The 14,734-nt window shown below is 44.8% G+C and overlaps 1 protein-coding gene across 1 annotated transcript in view; it reads right to left on the bottom strand.

The window, feature by feature from the left end:
- The window catches only part of LOC132379970 (alpha-N-acetylgalactosaminide alpha-2,6-sialyltransferase 2-like), an 80,268-nt gene extending 66,015 nt beyond the window's left edge, over positions 1-14,253 (bottom strand). The window contains exons 1-2 of the mRNA XM_059948384.1: positions 14,040-14,253; positions 3,717-3,960 (exon numbers count right to left, since the gene is read on the bottom strand). Of these exons, the coding sequence (XP_059804367.1) occupies positions 3,717-3,960; positions 14,040-14,137 (342 nt within the window). The 5' untranslated portion in view covers positions 14,138-14,253. The remainder of the gene's footprint in view (positions 1-3,716; positions 3,961-14,039) is intronic.
- Positions 14,254-14,734: the final 481 nt, after the last annotated feature.

Raw genomic sequence — 14,734 nt, 5'->3', positions numbered from 1 at the left:
GCGCTACTGACACCACTTGCAGCCTCTCCACCCTCAAGATCCCTCCCCCACCGCTGTTCGCCAACCTGACCCCCGACTGTAAACCTGTGGCAACTAAAAGCAGGAGGTACAGCGCGGGGGACCGGGCCTTCATTCAGTCGGAGGTGCAGCGGCTGCACAGGGAGGGGATCATTGAGCCAAGCACAAATCCTTGGAGGGCCCAGGTGCTTGTTGTTCAGAACGGACAGAAAAATAGGATGGTTGTGGACTATAGCCAGACCATCAATAGGTTCACGCAGCTTGACGCGTACCCCCTACCCCGCATCGCGGATATGGTCAACCAGATAAGCTCAGTACAAGGTGTACTCGACCATAAATCTGAAATCCGCTTACCACCAGCTCCCCATCCGCCCGGAGGACCGCCCCTACACTGCCTTCGAGGCGGGCGGCAGGCTTTATCACTTCCTGCGCGTCCCCTTCGGTGTCACAAATGGTGTCTCTGTCTTCTAGAGGGAAATGGACTGGATGGTGGACCAGTGCCAACTGTAGGCCACATTTCCCTATCTGGATAACATCACCATCTGTGATCACGACTGGTCGGATCACAACACCAACCTCCAAACGATTTTTCCAAGTGGCCAAAACCCTGAACCTTACTTATAACAGGGACAAGTGTGTGTTCGGAACCACCCGACTCGCTATCCTTGGGTATGTTGTGGAGAACGGGGTCATTGGCCCTGATCCCGACTGTAAGTGCCCCCTGATAGAACTCCCTCTTCCCAACACCCTCAAAGCCCTCAGACGGTGCCTGGGCTTCTTTTCCTATTACGCCCAATGGGTCCCCCATTACGCAGACAAGGCCCACCCCCTGGTCAAGTCTACCACAATTCCCCTCTCTGCTGAGGCCCGCGCAGCCTTCAGCCGCATTAAAGGGGACATTGCCAAAGCAACGATGCATGCGGTGGACGAGACCATTCCCTTCCAAGTAGGGAGTGACCCCTCCAATTTCGTGCTGGCTGCTACCCTCAATCAGGCAGGCAGGCCAGTAGCATTCTTTTCTCGTACCCTTCAAGGCCCTGAAATTTGGCATTCCGCGGTGGAGAAAGAAGCCCAGGCCAAAGTGGAAGCTATTAGGCACTGGAGGCACTATCTCCCCGGCAAAAGGTTCACCTTGCTGACCGACCAGCACTCAGTTGCGTTCATGTTTAGCAACCAACAGCGGGGCAAATTCAAAAATGATAAAATTTTGTGGTGGAGAATAGAATTCTCCACCTACAACTATGATATCCTGTACCGGCCTGGAAGGCTCAGTGAGCCCCCTGATGCCCTATCCTGGGGAGCGTGTGCCAGTGCACAGCTCGACCAGCTATACACCCTCCATGCACATCTTGCCACCCGGGGGTCACCCGATTTTACTATTTCGTGAAAGCCCAGAACCTGCCGTACTCCCTTGAGGACATCAGGACGATGACAAGGGACTGCCAAGTCTGCGCTGAGTGCAAACTGCACTTCTACCATCCTGAAAAGGCGCAACTTATCAAGGCCACCCTCCCCTTTGAGCGACTGAGTGTTGACTTTAAGGGCCCCCTTCCCTCCACGCCACAATGTCTACTTTCTCAACATTATCGACGAGTATTCGCGGTTCCCCCTTTGCCATCCCCTGCCCCGACACCACTACCACGTCCGTCATAAAAGCCCTGTGCCAGCTCTTCACTCTGTTCTGATATCCCTGCTATATCCACAGTGATAGAGGGTCCTCCTTTATGAGTAACGAGCTGCTGGCTAGGGGCATTGCTAGGACCACAAGCTATAATCCCCGGGGAAATGGACTGGTGGAGAGGGAGAATGCCACAGTGTGGAAGGCCACACTTTTAGCCCTTAAGTCAAAAGGGTTGCCAGTCTCTCGATGGCAGGAGGTCCTCCCCAAGGCACTCCACTCTATCCGCTCCCTGTTATGTACGTCCACCAATGCCACCCCTCACGAGCGCCTATTCTCTTTTCCCAGGAAGTCTGCCACTGGGACCACCCTACCGGCTTGGCTGACATCCCCAGGGCCAGGAAACATGCGCGGAGCAATAAATACTCCCCGCCGGTCGAGAGGGTTCACCTACTACATGCGAACCCCCAGTATGCCTATGTGATCTTACCTGATGGGCGGGAGGACACGGTCTCTGTCCGCGACCTGGCGCCCGCAGGAGCAGCTGACCACTATCCCGAACACTCCACGGTAACTATGAACCCTGTACCCGAGGAGACACCGCGCACACCGAGCCCTACACAGACTCCTCATGACACTCCTATACCGGGCATCTCGCTCGCGCATATACCAGGTGCCTCGCTCACGCATGAGGGATCACTGATGCCTAGTGGGCTGACACCTCCAGTTAGGCCGGAACCAGCACAACCACCATCTCCGGTGCAATCACCACTGGCACCTGTGCAATCACAGCCGGTGCTACGTAGATCGCAGCAACAGATTCGACCACCTGATAGACTTAACCTGTAAATATACTTGTAAGAAACTTCGCCCCTTGGGGACTCTCTTTTAAAACAAAGCAGGGGTGAATGTGGTGAACTACATATACCTGTCTGGACACCCCCCCCCCCCCCCGCTGACTGCTCCTGTGGCTCCTCCCACAGACCCCGGTTTAAAGGCGATTGGGGCCTGAGCCCCGGCCTCAGTCTCCAGGATACAGTGTGGTGGTCAATTGCTGCTTGTTCTTTCTTCCAGCCAATAAAAGCCAATATCTCGCCTCACGTCTCGGAGAGTTATTGATGGTGCATCAAGGGGAACACTTTGCATTGAGTGATAACAATGCTATTTGTTTCAAAGTAAATATGGAAATGGATAGGTTTAGTCCGCTGTTTGCAGAAAGGCCAGAAAGGATCCGGAAAATGTGGATTGGGACGGGCTGTTTACTGGTAAAGCTGTACATGGTAAGTGGGAGGACTTCAAAAGTGAAGTTTTGAGTTCAAAGCTTGTAGGTGTAGGAGGAATGAGGTTGCCCTAGCAGACAAGATGAAGAATCCTCAGGAATTCTACAGATACGTTAAAAGCAAAAGGATTGCAGAGAGTGGTGCAGACAGCCCAGAGCATCTGCAGTTGTGAACTTCCCATGATTCAGGAGAGTTACAAAGACAGGTTTGTAAAAAACCCCAACCACAATCTATTCCAACTGCCACCATCTGGGAAACAGTACTGCAGCATAAAAGCCAGGACCAACAGGCTCTGGGACAGCTTCTTCCACCAGGCCATCAGATGATTAACTCCTGCTGATTTGAGTTTATTTCTATGTTAAATTGACAGAATCTATTTATTATAAATTACTATGATTGCATATTTAGACGGAGATGTAATGTAAAGATTTTTACTCCTCGTGTATGTGAAGGACGTAAGAAATGAAGTCAACTCAGTTCAGAATTCACATATTGAGCCAAAACGTACTGGTAGTGATATGCCCCAATTAACAGGAATGCACTGTGTTGTGTTAAATTTTGAGTACCCTGCTAAAAGGTGATTGGGAGCAGTACAGGCAGCGAGGGACATTTTCAAAACTTCTAACTGGATCTGAACCAGCTGGAAAAATAGGCTGAAAAATAGCAGATGGAATTTAATACAGACAAATGTGAGGAGTTGCACTCTGATAGGACACCCATTTGTGATCAATTCTGCCGACTGATTGGGCCAATACTGTTAACAGACATGTACGATGATTGGCAATAAATCTGAGACTTACTGATTGAAGGTAGGTATGGTCCGTGGGGTACCAGTCTCCAAAGTACGACGGTGTGGTGGTGTGTTTCACTGCCTCAGTTACTGCTGTCACAGCAAGGCCTTTGCTCGCCCATTTCCACAAATTCTCCTTTCCTTTGCTTTCATGGATTTTCCCAAAGGTCACTTCATCACTGGGTTTGTCGACCTTCTCAGAAACATTAATATTCTTGTCGTCAGCACTGAGTGATATCAGCTGTCTCACTTTACTGTGGAGAAGGGAGGGACAGTTAAAAGTTAATGGCACACAAAGAGTAGTAACTCATTTATCACAATAACCTCCTCTCATTTCCCTTCACCGTAGACTGTTAGATTAGAGTGCAGAATTGTTATTTCTCTTGCAGTTTAACTAAAGATTTCCTCCAGGACTCCTCTCCAAAGGCAAGGAGTGGAACAGGAGGGCAGATCTCAGGAGACAGCTACATTATTTCCCCATGGAAATCACCACCACATCCCTTTGCCCAGATACAGTACTGCGATGCACTGCCACCAAGACAGCCCTCCCTACTGAGCTAATCATCCCACGGGAGGAGGGAATGGAAGTTGCCCCTGAGCTGAAGAGGAAGCTGACCATGTGGGGACAGGGTGCCAGGTTTCATCGGTGCATCGAGACTAGGATATGGCAGTGGCAGAAGGAGCATCCAGAGTGTTGGCTGAAGAGGCAGAAAAGGGCAGGAAGTTCAGAAACTGGGGGGCTGACTTACTCCATTGAAAGCTGCGGGGCGTGGCAGTGAGACGTTCCTGGCACTGCTCTGCCACCAGGATATATACCAGGACTAAGAGCGCGAAACATCAACAAGCGGTGGTCCGGGCTGATGACCCTGCGGCTGACCCTGAGGGCACTGTCAAATGTGCGGCAGGCAGCAATGCCAAGCAGGAAGCATCACCTTCCTGTCAATTTCATTGAACTGCCGAACAGGAAGCATTTGACAAAGCCACACTGTGGAACTCCCAGAGAAGGCCGATTTGGAGTTGTTTTGCTGGCTGAGCAATGGTTTTTTCCGAGGGGACTACCAGAGGGCCAACCACCATATGGGCAAATTGCCCAAATGAAACATTTGACAAAGCCCTTGCACGAAAGACTCTGTGGGAAGGATTCTGAGGGCTGTGCCAGCTTACAATCATATGCTTACTTAAAATTTTATATAATCACCTACAGTACTGTGAAAAAGTCTTAGGCACATATAGATGTATATAGTTAGGGTGTCAAAGAATTTTGCCAGTACTGTAGTACTTTGATGTGTTGCACGGTACAGCTGCCACAAACTATAAACAAATTTCATTAAGTATGAGTGATGGTAAACCTGATTCTGATATGGATCTCTATCATGGACTGAGTGTGGGAAGAGGGCAGGGAGTGGGAGGGAGCAGAAAGCACCAGTGAGAGATTCTGCAATGATCAATAAAACAACAGTTTGGAAACAAATCCCCTTGCATGGTAACTCAGGGCTGGGTGTGTCTGCACCCATGGTACTCCTCCTTTGCCACCTGTCCCACACTCCTCCCACTGTGCTTTACCCTTATCATTACTATCTATTTAAGATTTTCGCACAGTACTTTTTATACAGGGCAAGGTTAAGTTTAAACAACCCACACAAAAGGTTTACTTTACTTTATTGTCACCAAACAATCGATACTAGAGCGTACAATCATCACAGCGATACTTGATTCTGTGCTTCGCGCTCCCTGAAGTACAATTCGAAGTAAATATAATAAAAATTTATATTATAAAGCATAATTAGAAAATAGAAAAAGGAAAGTATGGTAGTGCAAGTCTGGTCCGGATATTTGGAAGGTATGGCCCAGATCCGGGTCAGGATCCATTCAGCAGTCTTATCACAGTCGGAAAGAAGCTGTTTCCAAATCTGGCCGTATGAATCTTCAAGCTCTTGAACCTTCTCCCAGAGGGAAGAGGGACAAAAAGTGTGTTCACTGGGTGGGTCTTGTCCTTGATTATCCTGGCAGCACTGTTCCGACAGCATGCAGTGTAAAGTGAGTCCAAGGATGGAAGATTGGTTTGTGTGATGTGCTGGGCAATGTTCACCATCTTCTGCTGGTCTTAGACAGGACAACTTCCATACCAGGTTGTGATGCACCCTAGAAGAATGCTTTCTACAGTGCATCTATAAAAATTAGTGAGGGTTTTAGGGGACAGGCCAAATTTCTTCAGCTTTCTCAGGAAGTAAAGGCGCTGGTGGGACTTCTTGGCAGTGGACTCTGCTTGACAGATTAACAGATAGTTTAAAAGAAAAGGTTAAGAGAAGATAGTAAAGTTGTTTGCACCATCAGAGATAAACAGAGAGGAAGAGGTGGAGAATTTCTTAAATGCATTTATTTTAATGAGCATTATGAGAAGGGTGGATGAGCTTAGAGCAGGGATTGATACCTGGAAATATGATGTTGTATAGAATCAGAGGGACAAGAGGGGGGAGGTGTTGCATTGCGTGTCAGAGAAAATATTACAGCGGTGCTCTGGCAGGATAGATTAGAGGGCTCATCTAGGGGGACTATTTGGGTGGAATTGAGGAATGGGAAAGGTATAATACTTATACGGGTGTATTATAGACCACCTAATGAGGAGCAAGAATTGGAGGAGCAAATTTGTAAGGAGATAGCAGATATTTGTAGTAAGCACAGGGTTGTAATTGCGGGAGATTTTAATTTTCCACACATAGACTGAAAAGCCCATACTGTAAAAGGGCTGGATGGTTTGGAATTTGTAAAATGTGTGCAGGATAGTTTTTTTGCAGCAATACATAGAGGTACCAACTAGAGAAGGGGCTTTGTTGGATCTCCTGTTAGGGAGTGAGATAGGTCAGGTGACAGAGGTATGTGTTGGGGAGCACTTCGGGTCCAGTGATCACAATGCCATTAGTTTCAATATAATTATGGAGAAGGATAGGACTGGACACAGGGTTGAGATTTTTGATTGGAGAAAGGCTAACTTTGAGGAGATGCGAAAGGATTTAAAAGGAGTGGATTGGAACAATTTGTTTTATGGGAGGAATGTAATAGAGAAATGGAGGTCATTTAAAGGTGAAATTTTGAGGGTACAGAATCTTTATGTTCCTGTTAGGTTGAAAGGAAAGGTTAAAAGTTTGAGAGAGCCATTGGTTTTCAAGGGATATTGGAAACTTGGTTCAGAAAAAGAGAGAGATTTACAATAAATATAGGCAACATGGAGTAAATGAGGTGCTTGAGGAATATAAAGAATGTAAAAAGAATCTTAAAGAAATTAGAAAAGCTAAAAGATACGAGGTTGCTTTGGCTAGTAAGGTGAAAATAAATCCGAAGGGTTTCTACAGTTACATTAATAGCAAAAGGATAGTGAGGGATAAAATTGGTCCCTTAGAGAATCAGAGTGGACAGCTATGTGTGGAGCAAAAAAAGATGGGGGAGATTTTGAACAATTTCTTTTCTATTAGAGAATATCCTTCTCTAAGGAGAAGGATATTTAATTGTGTAAGGTAAGGGAAACAAGTAGGGAAGTTATGGAAACTATGATGATTAAAGAGGAGGAAGTACTGGCGCTTTTAAGGAATATAAAAGTGGATAAATCTCCGGATATTCCCTTGGACCTTGAGGGAAGTTAGTGTAGAAATGGCAGGGGCTCTGACAGAAATATTTCAAATGTCATTAGAAACGGGGATGGTGCTGGAGGATTGTTGTATTGCTCATGTTGTTCCATTGTTTAAAAAGGGTTCTAAGAGTAAACCTGTTCTGGTATGGAGTTCCGGAGTTTTTGACACTATCATATATATATAAACTGTTATTATTGCCCATGTTAGTTTAGTTTAGGTTTTTTTTTCCAATATATTTTTTTTCTTGCATTTTTTAATTTTTTTTTCTTTTGATGATTATTCTTGTTTTTTTTCATGTATAATTAATATAGGTTACATTGATTAATGTACTATTTTTGCTGATATTTTAATAAGATATTGTTATTCTATTACTAATTTAATTAAGTCTAATGTACCCATAACCTATTCAATTTCACAATGTTTTTTTCTATATATGAAATTCAATAAAAAGATTGAAAAAGAAAGAAAAGAGTAAACCTAGCAATTATAGGCCTGTAAGTTTGATGTCAGTGGTGGGTAATTTAATGGAAAGTGTTCTTAGAGATGGTATATATAATTATCTGGATAGACAGGGTCTGATTAGGAACAGTCCACATGGATTTTGCATGGAAGGTCACATTTGACAAATCTTATTGAATTTTTTGAAGAGGTTACTAGGAAAGTTGACAAGGGTAAACCAGTGGATGTTGTCTATGTGGACTTCAGTAAGGCCTCTGACAAGGTTCCGCACGGAAGGTTAGTTAGGAAGGTTCAATCGTTGGGTACTAATATTGAAGTAGTAAAATGGATTCAACAGTGGCTGGATGGGAGATGCCAGAGAGTAGAGGTGGATAACTGTTTGTCAGGTTGGAGGCCGGTGACAATTGGTGTGCCTCAGGGATCTGTCCTGGTTCCAAAGTTGTTTGTCATATACATTAATGATCTGGATGATGGGTGGTAAATTGGATTAGCAAGTATGCAGATGATACTAAGGTAGGTGGTGATGTGGATAATGAAGTAGGTTTTCAAAGCTTGCAGAGAAATTTAGGCCAGTTAGAAGAGTGGGCTGAATGATGGCAGATGGAGTTTAATGCTGATAATGCTGACATTTTGGTAGGAATAATCCAAATAGGACATACATGGTAAATGGTAGGGCATTGAGGAATGCAGTAGAACAGAGTGATCTAGGAATAATAATGCATAGTTCCCTGAAGGTGGAATCTCATGTGGATAGGGTGGTGAAGAAAGCTTTTTGTATGCTGACCTTTATAATCAGAGCATTGAGTATAGGAGTTGGGGTGTAATGTTAAAATTGTACAAGGCACTGGTGAGGCCGAATTTGGAGTATTGTGTACAGTTCTGGTCACCCAATTATAGGAAAGATATCAACAAAATAGAGTACAGAACAGAGAAGATTTATTAGAATGTTACCTGGGTTTCAGCACCTAAGTTACAGAGAAAGGTTGAACAAGTTAGGTCTTTATTCTTTGGAGCGTAGAAGGTTGAGTGGGGACTTGATAGAGGTATTTAAAATTATGAGGGGGATAGACAGAGTTGACGTGGATAGGCTTTTTCCATTGAGAATAGGGGCGATTCAAACAAGAAGACATGAGTTGAGAGTTAGGGGGCAAAGGTTTAGGGGTAACACAAGGGTGAACTTCTTTACTCAGTGAGTGGTAGCTGTGTGGAACGAGCTTCCAGTAGAAGTGGTAGAGGCAGGTTCGATATTGTCATTTAAAGTAAAACTGGATAGGTATATGGACAGGAAAGGAATGGAGGGTTATGGGCTGGGTGTGGGTCGGTGGGACTATGTGAGAGTAAGCATTCAGCACAGACCAGAAGGGCCGAGATGGCCTGTTTCCATGCTGTAATTGTTATATGGTTATAACATAATGTACAGGCAAGGAAAGACTGCAGACAGCCCAAGCCAGGAATGCCTTTGAAGAGCAATAGCCTCCCTTTGCAAAACACGTTACCCCTACTGCAGTAATACAAGCAAAACACACACTGAGTGACAATTGCTTTACCAATTTCAAAGTACAGTACATCTCTAGGGCGTTTTACATCTGTAAGACAATCACTCATTTCACTCTGTCATAATTATGGCTTTACACTGTATTCCCATTGACTCATTCAGGCAACTCACCCATAGTTATGATAGCGTAACAAGGACATGGGAAGTACAAAAACAAAAGATTAGCTGTTAGAAATCCAAAACAAAACATAAAATGCTGGAGGAACTCAGTAGGTCAGCACTCAGGAAATGAATACACAGTCAACATTTTGGGCTGAGGCCATTTATTAGGACTGGAAAGGAAGGGGGAAAAAGCCAGAATAAGGTGGGTGGGGGGGGGAGGTGTATAAACTGGGAGGTGATAGATGAAGCCAGGTGGGCAGGTGAGAGGGATGAAGTAAGAGGCAGGGAGGTGACAGGCAGAGAAGGTAAAGGGCTGGTGAAGAAGGAATCTGATAGGAGAGCAGAGTGGACCATGGGAGAAGAAGGAGGAGGGGCACCAGTGGGAGTTGAGAGGCAAGAGTGGGGAATTAAAAAGGGAACGGGAGGGGGAGGAGAAACTACTGGAAGTTAAAGAAAGCAATGCTTATGCCATCACATTGGAGGCTTCCTCGATGGAATATGAGATATTGCTCCTCCACCTTAAGAGCAGCCTCAGTGCAGCAAAAGAGGAGGTTGTAGCCTACAGGTCAGCATGGCAGTGGGGGGACAAGGGAACAAATACACTCTCCTGTGCAGGACTGGTCTCACACAGTAGTGAGGGCGGAGCTGCCAGAGTAAGCCTAGCCCACCCATATCCTTCAGCATGCAAGTGATATCACAGCACAGCTCCACATACCGTCAAACGCCATCAAGACCGAAGAAATGCTTTGAGCCATGTTCTCAATATGCACCGTTTATTAACTTTCTCTTAGCATTTGATTAGTTTGTTGTCTTTTACAAATGAGTTGCCATCCGTCGCATTGAGCGCAGTCTTTCATTGATTCTATTGTGTTTCTTGTATTTACTGGGAAATGCCCACAAAAAATGAATCTCAAGGTTGTAACATAACATAGACGGAGACATAACAATGATTTTTACTCCTCATGTATATGAAGGATGTGAGTAATAGTCAACTCAATACATGTACTTTGACAATAAATTTACTTTGAACTTTGAAGTAGCATTGAAGTACATGAAGTCCACAGATACCAAACAGAAACTCTGTGCAAAATGCAATCAGTAGCCACTTTATTGGGTACCACTTGTACCTGGTAAAGTGGCCACTGAGTGTATGTTCACGGTCTTCTGCTGCTGTAGCCCATCTACTTCAGAGTTCGAAGTGTTGTGTGTTCAGAGACCACTGTTGTAGAGTCTGGTTATTTGAGTTGCTGTCAGCTTGAATCCATCTGCCTCTGACCTCAAATACAAGCAACACATGCAAAATGCTGGTGGAATGCAGCAGGCCAGGCAGCATCGATAGGAAGAAGTACAGTCGATGTTTCGGGCTGAGACCCTTCGTCAGGACTAACGAATTTCCAGCATCTGCAGATTTCCCAGTGCTCGCGTTTTCAAAATCTGCAGATGCTGAAAATCCAAAGCAGAGATTTACAGGCAGCCACAAAATAAAGAAACCCAATAGAACCCACTTTTTTTTTAAGTGGATTGTCGAACACCCAATGTTCAGAAAGAAAAACAAATCGTGCCAACAATAAAAGTAACCGAAAGTAATATTCAGAATTGGTGTTCACTAAAATGAATCTACAGCCACTAAACCAGACACAGCTGGTCCAGGAGCCCATTATTCACAGGCCACAGCCTTAGTTCAGCACCGAGGCGAGTAAACCTCGCCAAGCTGTGAGCTGAACACTGGCCCACATCTCTCAGCCTGAAGGAAGAAGCCATTACCCCTTATAGCTTTAGGCATTCAGTTCCACAGTTCAGAAGTGCAGTTCAAAAAAGCTGATCTGATCATCGTCTTTTAAGGGGAGAAATTGCTTAAATTTAAGTGACCAGCAAAAGAAGACCTGAGAGCTCGAGCAGGATTACAAAACGAAAATGATTCTGTGGTGTACTCCATTCCCAGATCAATGACAGCTTTAACAACAAGTACAGGTTTGGCACCCCTTATCCAAAACTCCAAAATGTTTTGTGATATCATCACAAATGGAAAATTTCACAAGGTTCCCAGGTGATGCACAGCTCTCTGCACAGCACAGGCAGTTCTGAGAAGTGAGCTCGCATACGTAATGAAGAGAAGTTAATGAAAAATAGAAAAACACTGCATAAAATGAAGATCTCGAAGATGTATTTAAAGAGTGGATTCGACAGTGGAGTGAATGTACGTCAGCGGTTTGCTGATCATGATCAACTGGAAGTTGAAGGTAAGTGTGAAAGGCACAACATTAATTTATTTTTTAAGATTTGCGATGATAAGGGATCTGTTGGTCATGAAGCAGCAGAGAATTTCATTGATGAGTCTGCCAAGATCATCGCTGATGAGAGTCTAACACCGAGCAGTACACACGTGATGAACAAGCGCTTACTGCCAGCACATAAATTCAGAGCCGGGAACAACGACGACACCAAGCAGCTGCTGACTGTCCACGTGGGCAGCTGAGGTAGTGACAGCCTATCTTTCTGATGGTTCAATGTGCACATTATTGTTTCATGCACAAAATTATTAACAATATTATATAAACCTATCTCTAGAGTATATGCATAAGCTGTATGCGTAATATAAATGAACTTTTGTATTTAGACTTGGTTCCTATCCCCAAAAACCTTAGTATATAGAATCAAATTTTCCAAAATCCAAAACACTTCCGGCCCTGAGCATTTCGAATAAGAGGTGCTCCACCGTAATAGGAATCAGGGGGGCAACATTTTTACCTGGATATGGAATGAGCTGCAGAGGAAGTGGTGAAGCAAGTACGTTAACAACATTTAAAAGGCGCTCCGATAGGAATGGTTTAGGATCAGGTGGCACAGTAGCATAGCACTTACTGCATGCTTTCCAGGGCCAGTGATCAAGGTTCAGTTCCTGCCACTGTCTGTAAGGAGTTTGTTCTCCCCATGATTACATGGGTTCTACCGCGTGCTCCAGTTCTCCCCCACTCCCCCCCCCCCACACACACACTCCATTAGGATTAGTAAACTGTGGGTGTGCTACATTCCCACTGAAAACATAGCAAAATCTGCGGGCTGCCCCCAGCACATCCTCGGACAGTGCTGGCCATTGACACAAACACCACATTTCACCGAAGGTTCATCACTTCAATCCACATGTGCCAAATAAAGCTAACCTTTAATAGAGTTATTTGTTTAAGACAGCTCTTAAAGGGTCACCCCTCATTCTCCTAAATGCAAATGGGTAAAGTTCCGGTATGCTCGGCCTCTCTCGATAAATCAATCCCTCACAAATCCTCGTAACATCCTTGTAAATCTCATTCTAGCCCAACGCCATCTCTCCTTCAGTAGAGTGACCAAAACTGAACCCGGTATTCAAAATGGGCCAAACACGGGCGAATGGGATTAACTTAGGTGGGAATTTCGGTCGGCAAACACAGCCGTCTTTTTGTGCTGCGTCGGGCCCAGAGTAACAATTATTTCGTTCTTTTGTGCAAGAAACGACATTAAACCATCTTGAATAGACTAGTTGGCCGAATAGCCCGCTTCCTTGCTGTATGACCCTATGACTTAGTCTAAACTATCTTACAGGAAATAAAACAACGCTGGCAGAACACTTTCCGAATGGACTGTGGAGAGCCAGGAGAGAACAAGGAATTATTTTCACCCTTCTAAAACAAAGCGGTCAGGATTACTGGGAGCCATTAAAAAGATGGAAATAAAGTTAAAATGATTTTTTTTTAAAAAAGGCGTTGTTTGAGAGAGTCGTAACAGCGAGTTCACAACTTGGGGCAGTGCACTTGGCCCTAGAGTCTGTGTATCGCGAATTGTTCCTCGACTCTCATCAGGACACTCAAGAGTCATTCGGGCTGTTAGGGGGTATTTTTCTGCCCTGCGACCTCGAAAGTCGAGTCGCCCTCATCTTTAAAACTGTTTTCAAAATATCTTCGGTCCATGGCGGATTAGCGGTTGAAAGAAACTAGGTTTCCTTGAAAGTGTTTTATATGAAAACGTTTTCTTGGTGCATAAAGAGCAGCTGTAAAGGTCGACCCGCCACCACCACCCCTGTACTGGCGTAGTTACTCGCAGGGTTAGGTGAATTTACAGCTAATTTTACTTTTTGGTGAATTTACAGTTGTTTTAACTGCGACCCGGGTTTACACAGCCTCGCCACGCTGATGGGAGGCCGAATTATTTCTAACGGTAACTGCACCCTTTTTAAAGCTGCTTTTTAAAACTTATCAAGCACTCAGTGTTTTAGCCAAATAAAAAGAGAAAAGCCCCGTGCCCTTTAAGAGAGGGAGAAAAAAAAACATCGGCCTATAAAATTTACTAAACTAACTCTATTTCAATTTAAGACGCCGCGAAGCGGAGAAACGCGAGGTTGTTTTAAAGGAGTTACCGTACGTCAAATTACAACAGAATCGTAAATAATAGGCCGGAAAATTATCTGCTAGTTTCCTGTAACAAATAGGGAAGAGAAAGGGAGAGGAAGGTTCTTGTGAAGGGAGACCGGATACAATTCACTAAATTTGTGGGAGCACGTTTTAAGTTTAAAAAGTCGAATTGCTTTGTAAACGACCGGGAAGACAAAACACAAGGGTACCTGTACACAGGTGTAAAACCCATCTGCATGCAGATCGCTAGAATAAGTAAACACGCAAACATTAGCCAAATCTTCGAAAATGGCACAAACTTCCTCATTTTAAATCCAACGAGTTGTCAGCGGCTTTCAAGAGAAATAAAAGCGCGGTTATGATGGCAGAGAGAGAAACTTTCTTTGCCTCGTTGTTAAGCGACGCCTCTTGACTATTAACTCCAAACTAAACCCAACCCATTTCGAGTCAGAGGAAACGTGAGGACTCCCACTCGTTCAGTAAATCCCCAGCCTCGCTCGTTCGGCGAATTAACGTTGAGGCGCAACAGTTTAAAGCCAATGCCTTGTCAACATTGTGGCAGGAGTCTCTTGAGGATCAACTTTTGTGCGTTTCCTTGTGAACAACACCCTTTGAGAGCGTACCGCTAAAATGTCCCCAGATGCAACAATAAATTAATACAAAAACATCGCAAGGGGGTAGAAGAGGTTTTTAATGAGGGTGGGAGGTGGACTTGGGCCGCTACCGGTGCAGTCTGCAGTGGAAGAGAATGAAAAGTCAGAGAAGGTTATAGGGCAGGGGGTAAGGAAGAGCGAGGCCAGGGAGCAATTGGAAGCAGGAAGATAAGAAGGTTAAAACTGGGCCGTGGCAAACCAAGGAATCAGAATCAGGTTAATTATCACTGTCTTGATGGCGCGAAATTTGT

This window comes from Hypanus sabinus, chromosome 23, assembly GCF_030144855.1.
Source record: "Hypanus sabinus isolate sHypSab1 chromosome 23, sHypSab1.hap1, whole genome shotgun sequence".
Lineage (NCBI taxonomy): Eukaryota > Metazoa > Chordata > Chondrichthyes > Myliobatiformes > Dasyatidae > Hypanus > Hypanus sabinus.
This window is presented reverse-complemented; position numbering and strand designations above follow the sequence as displayed.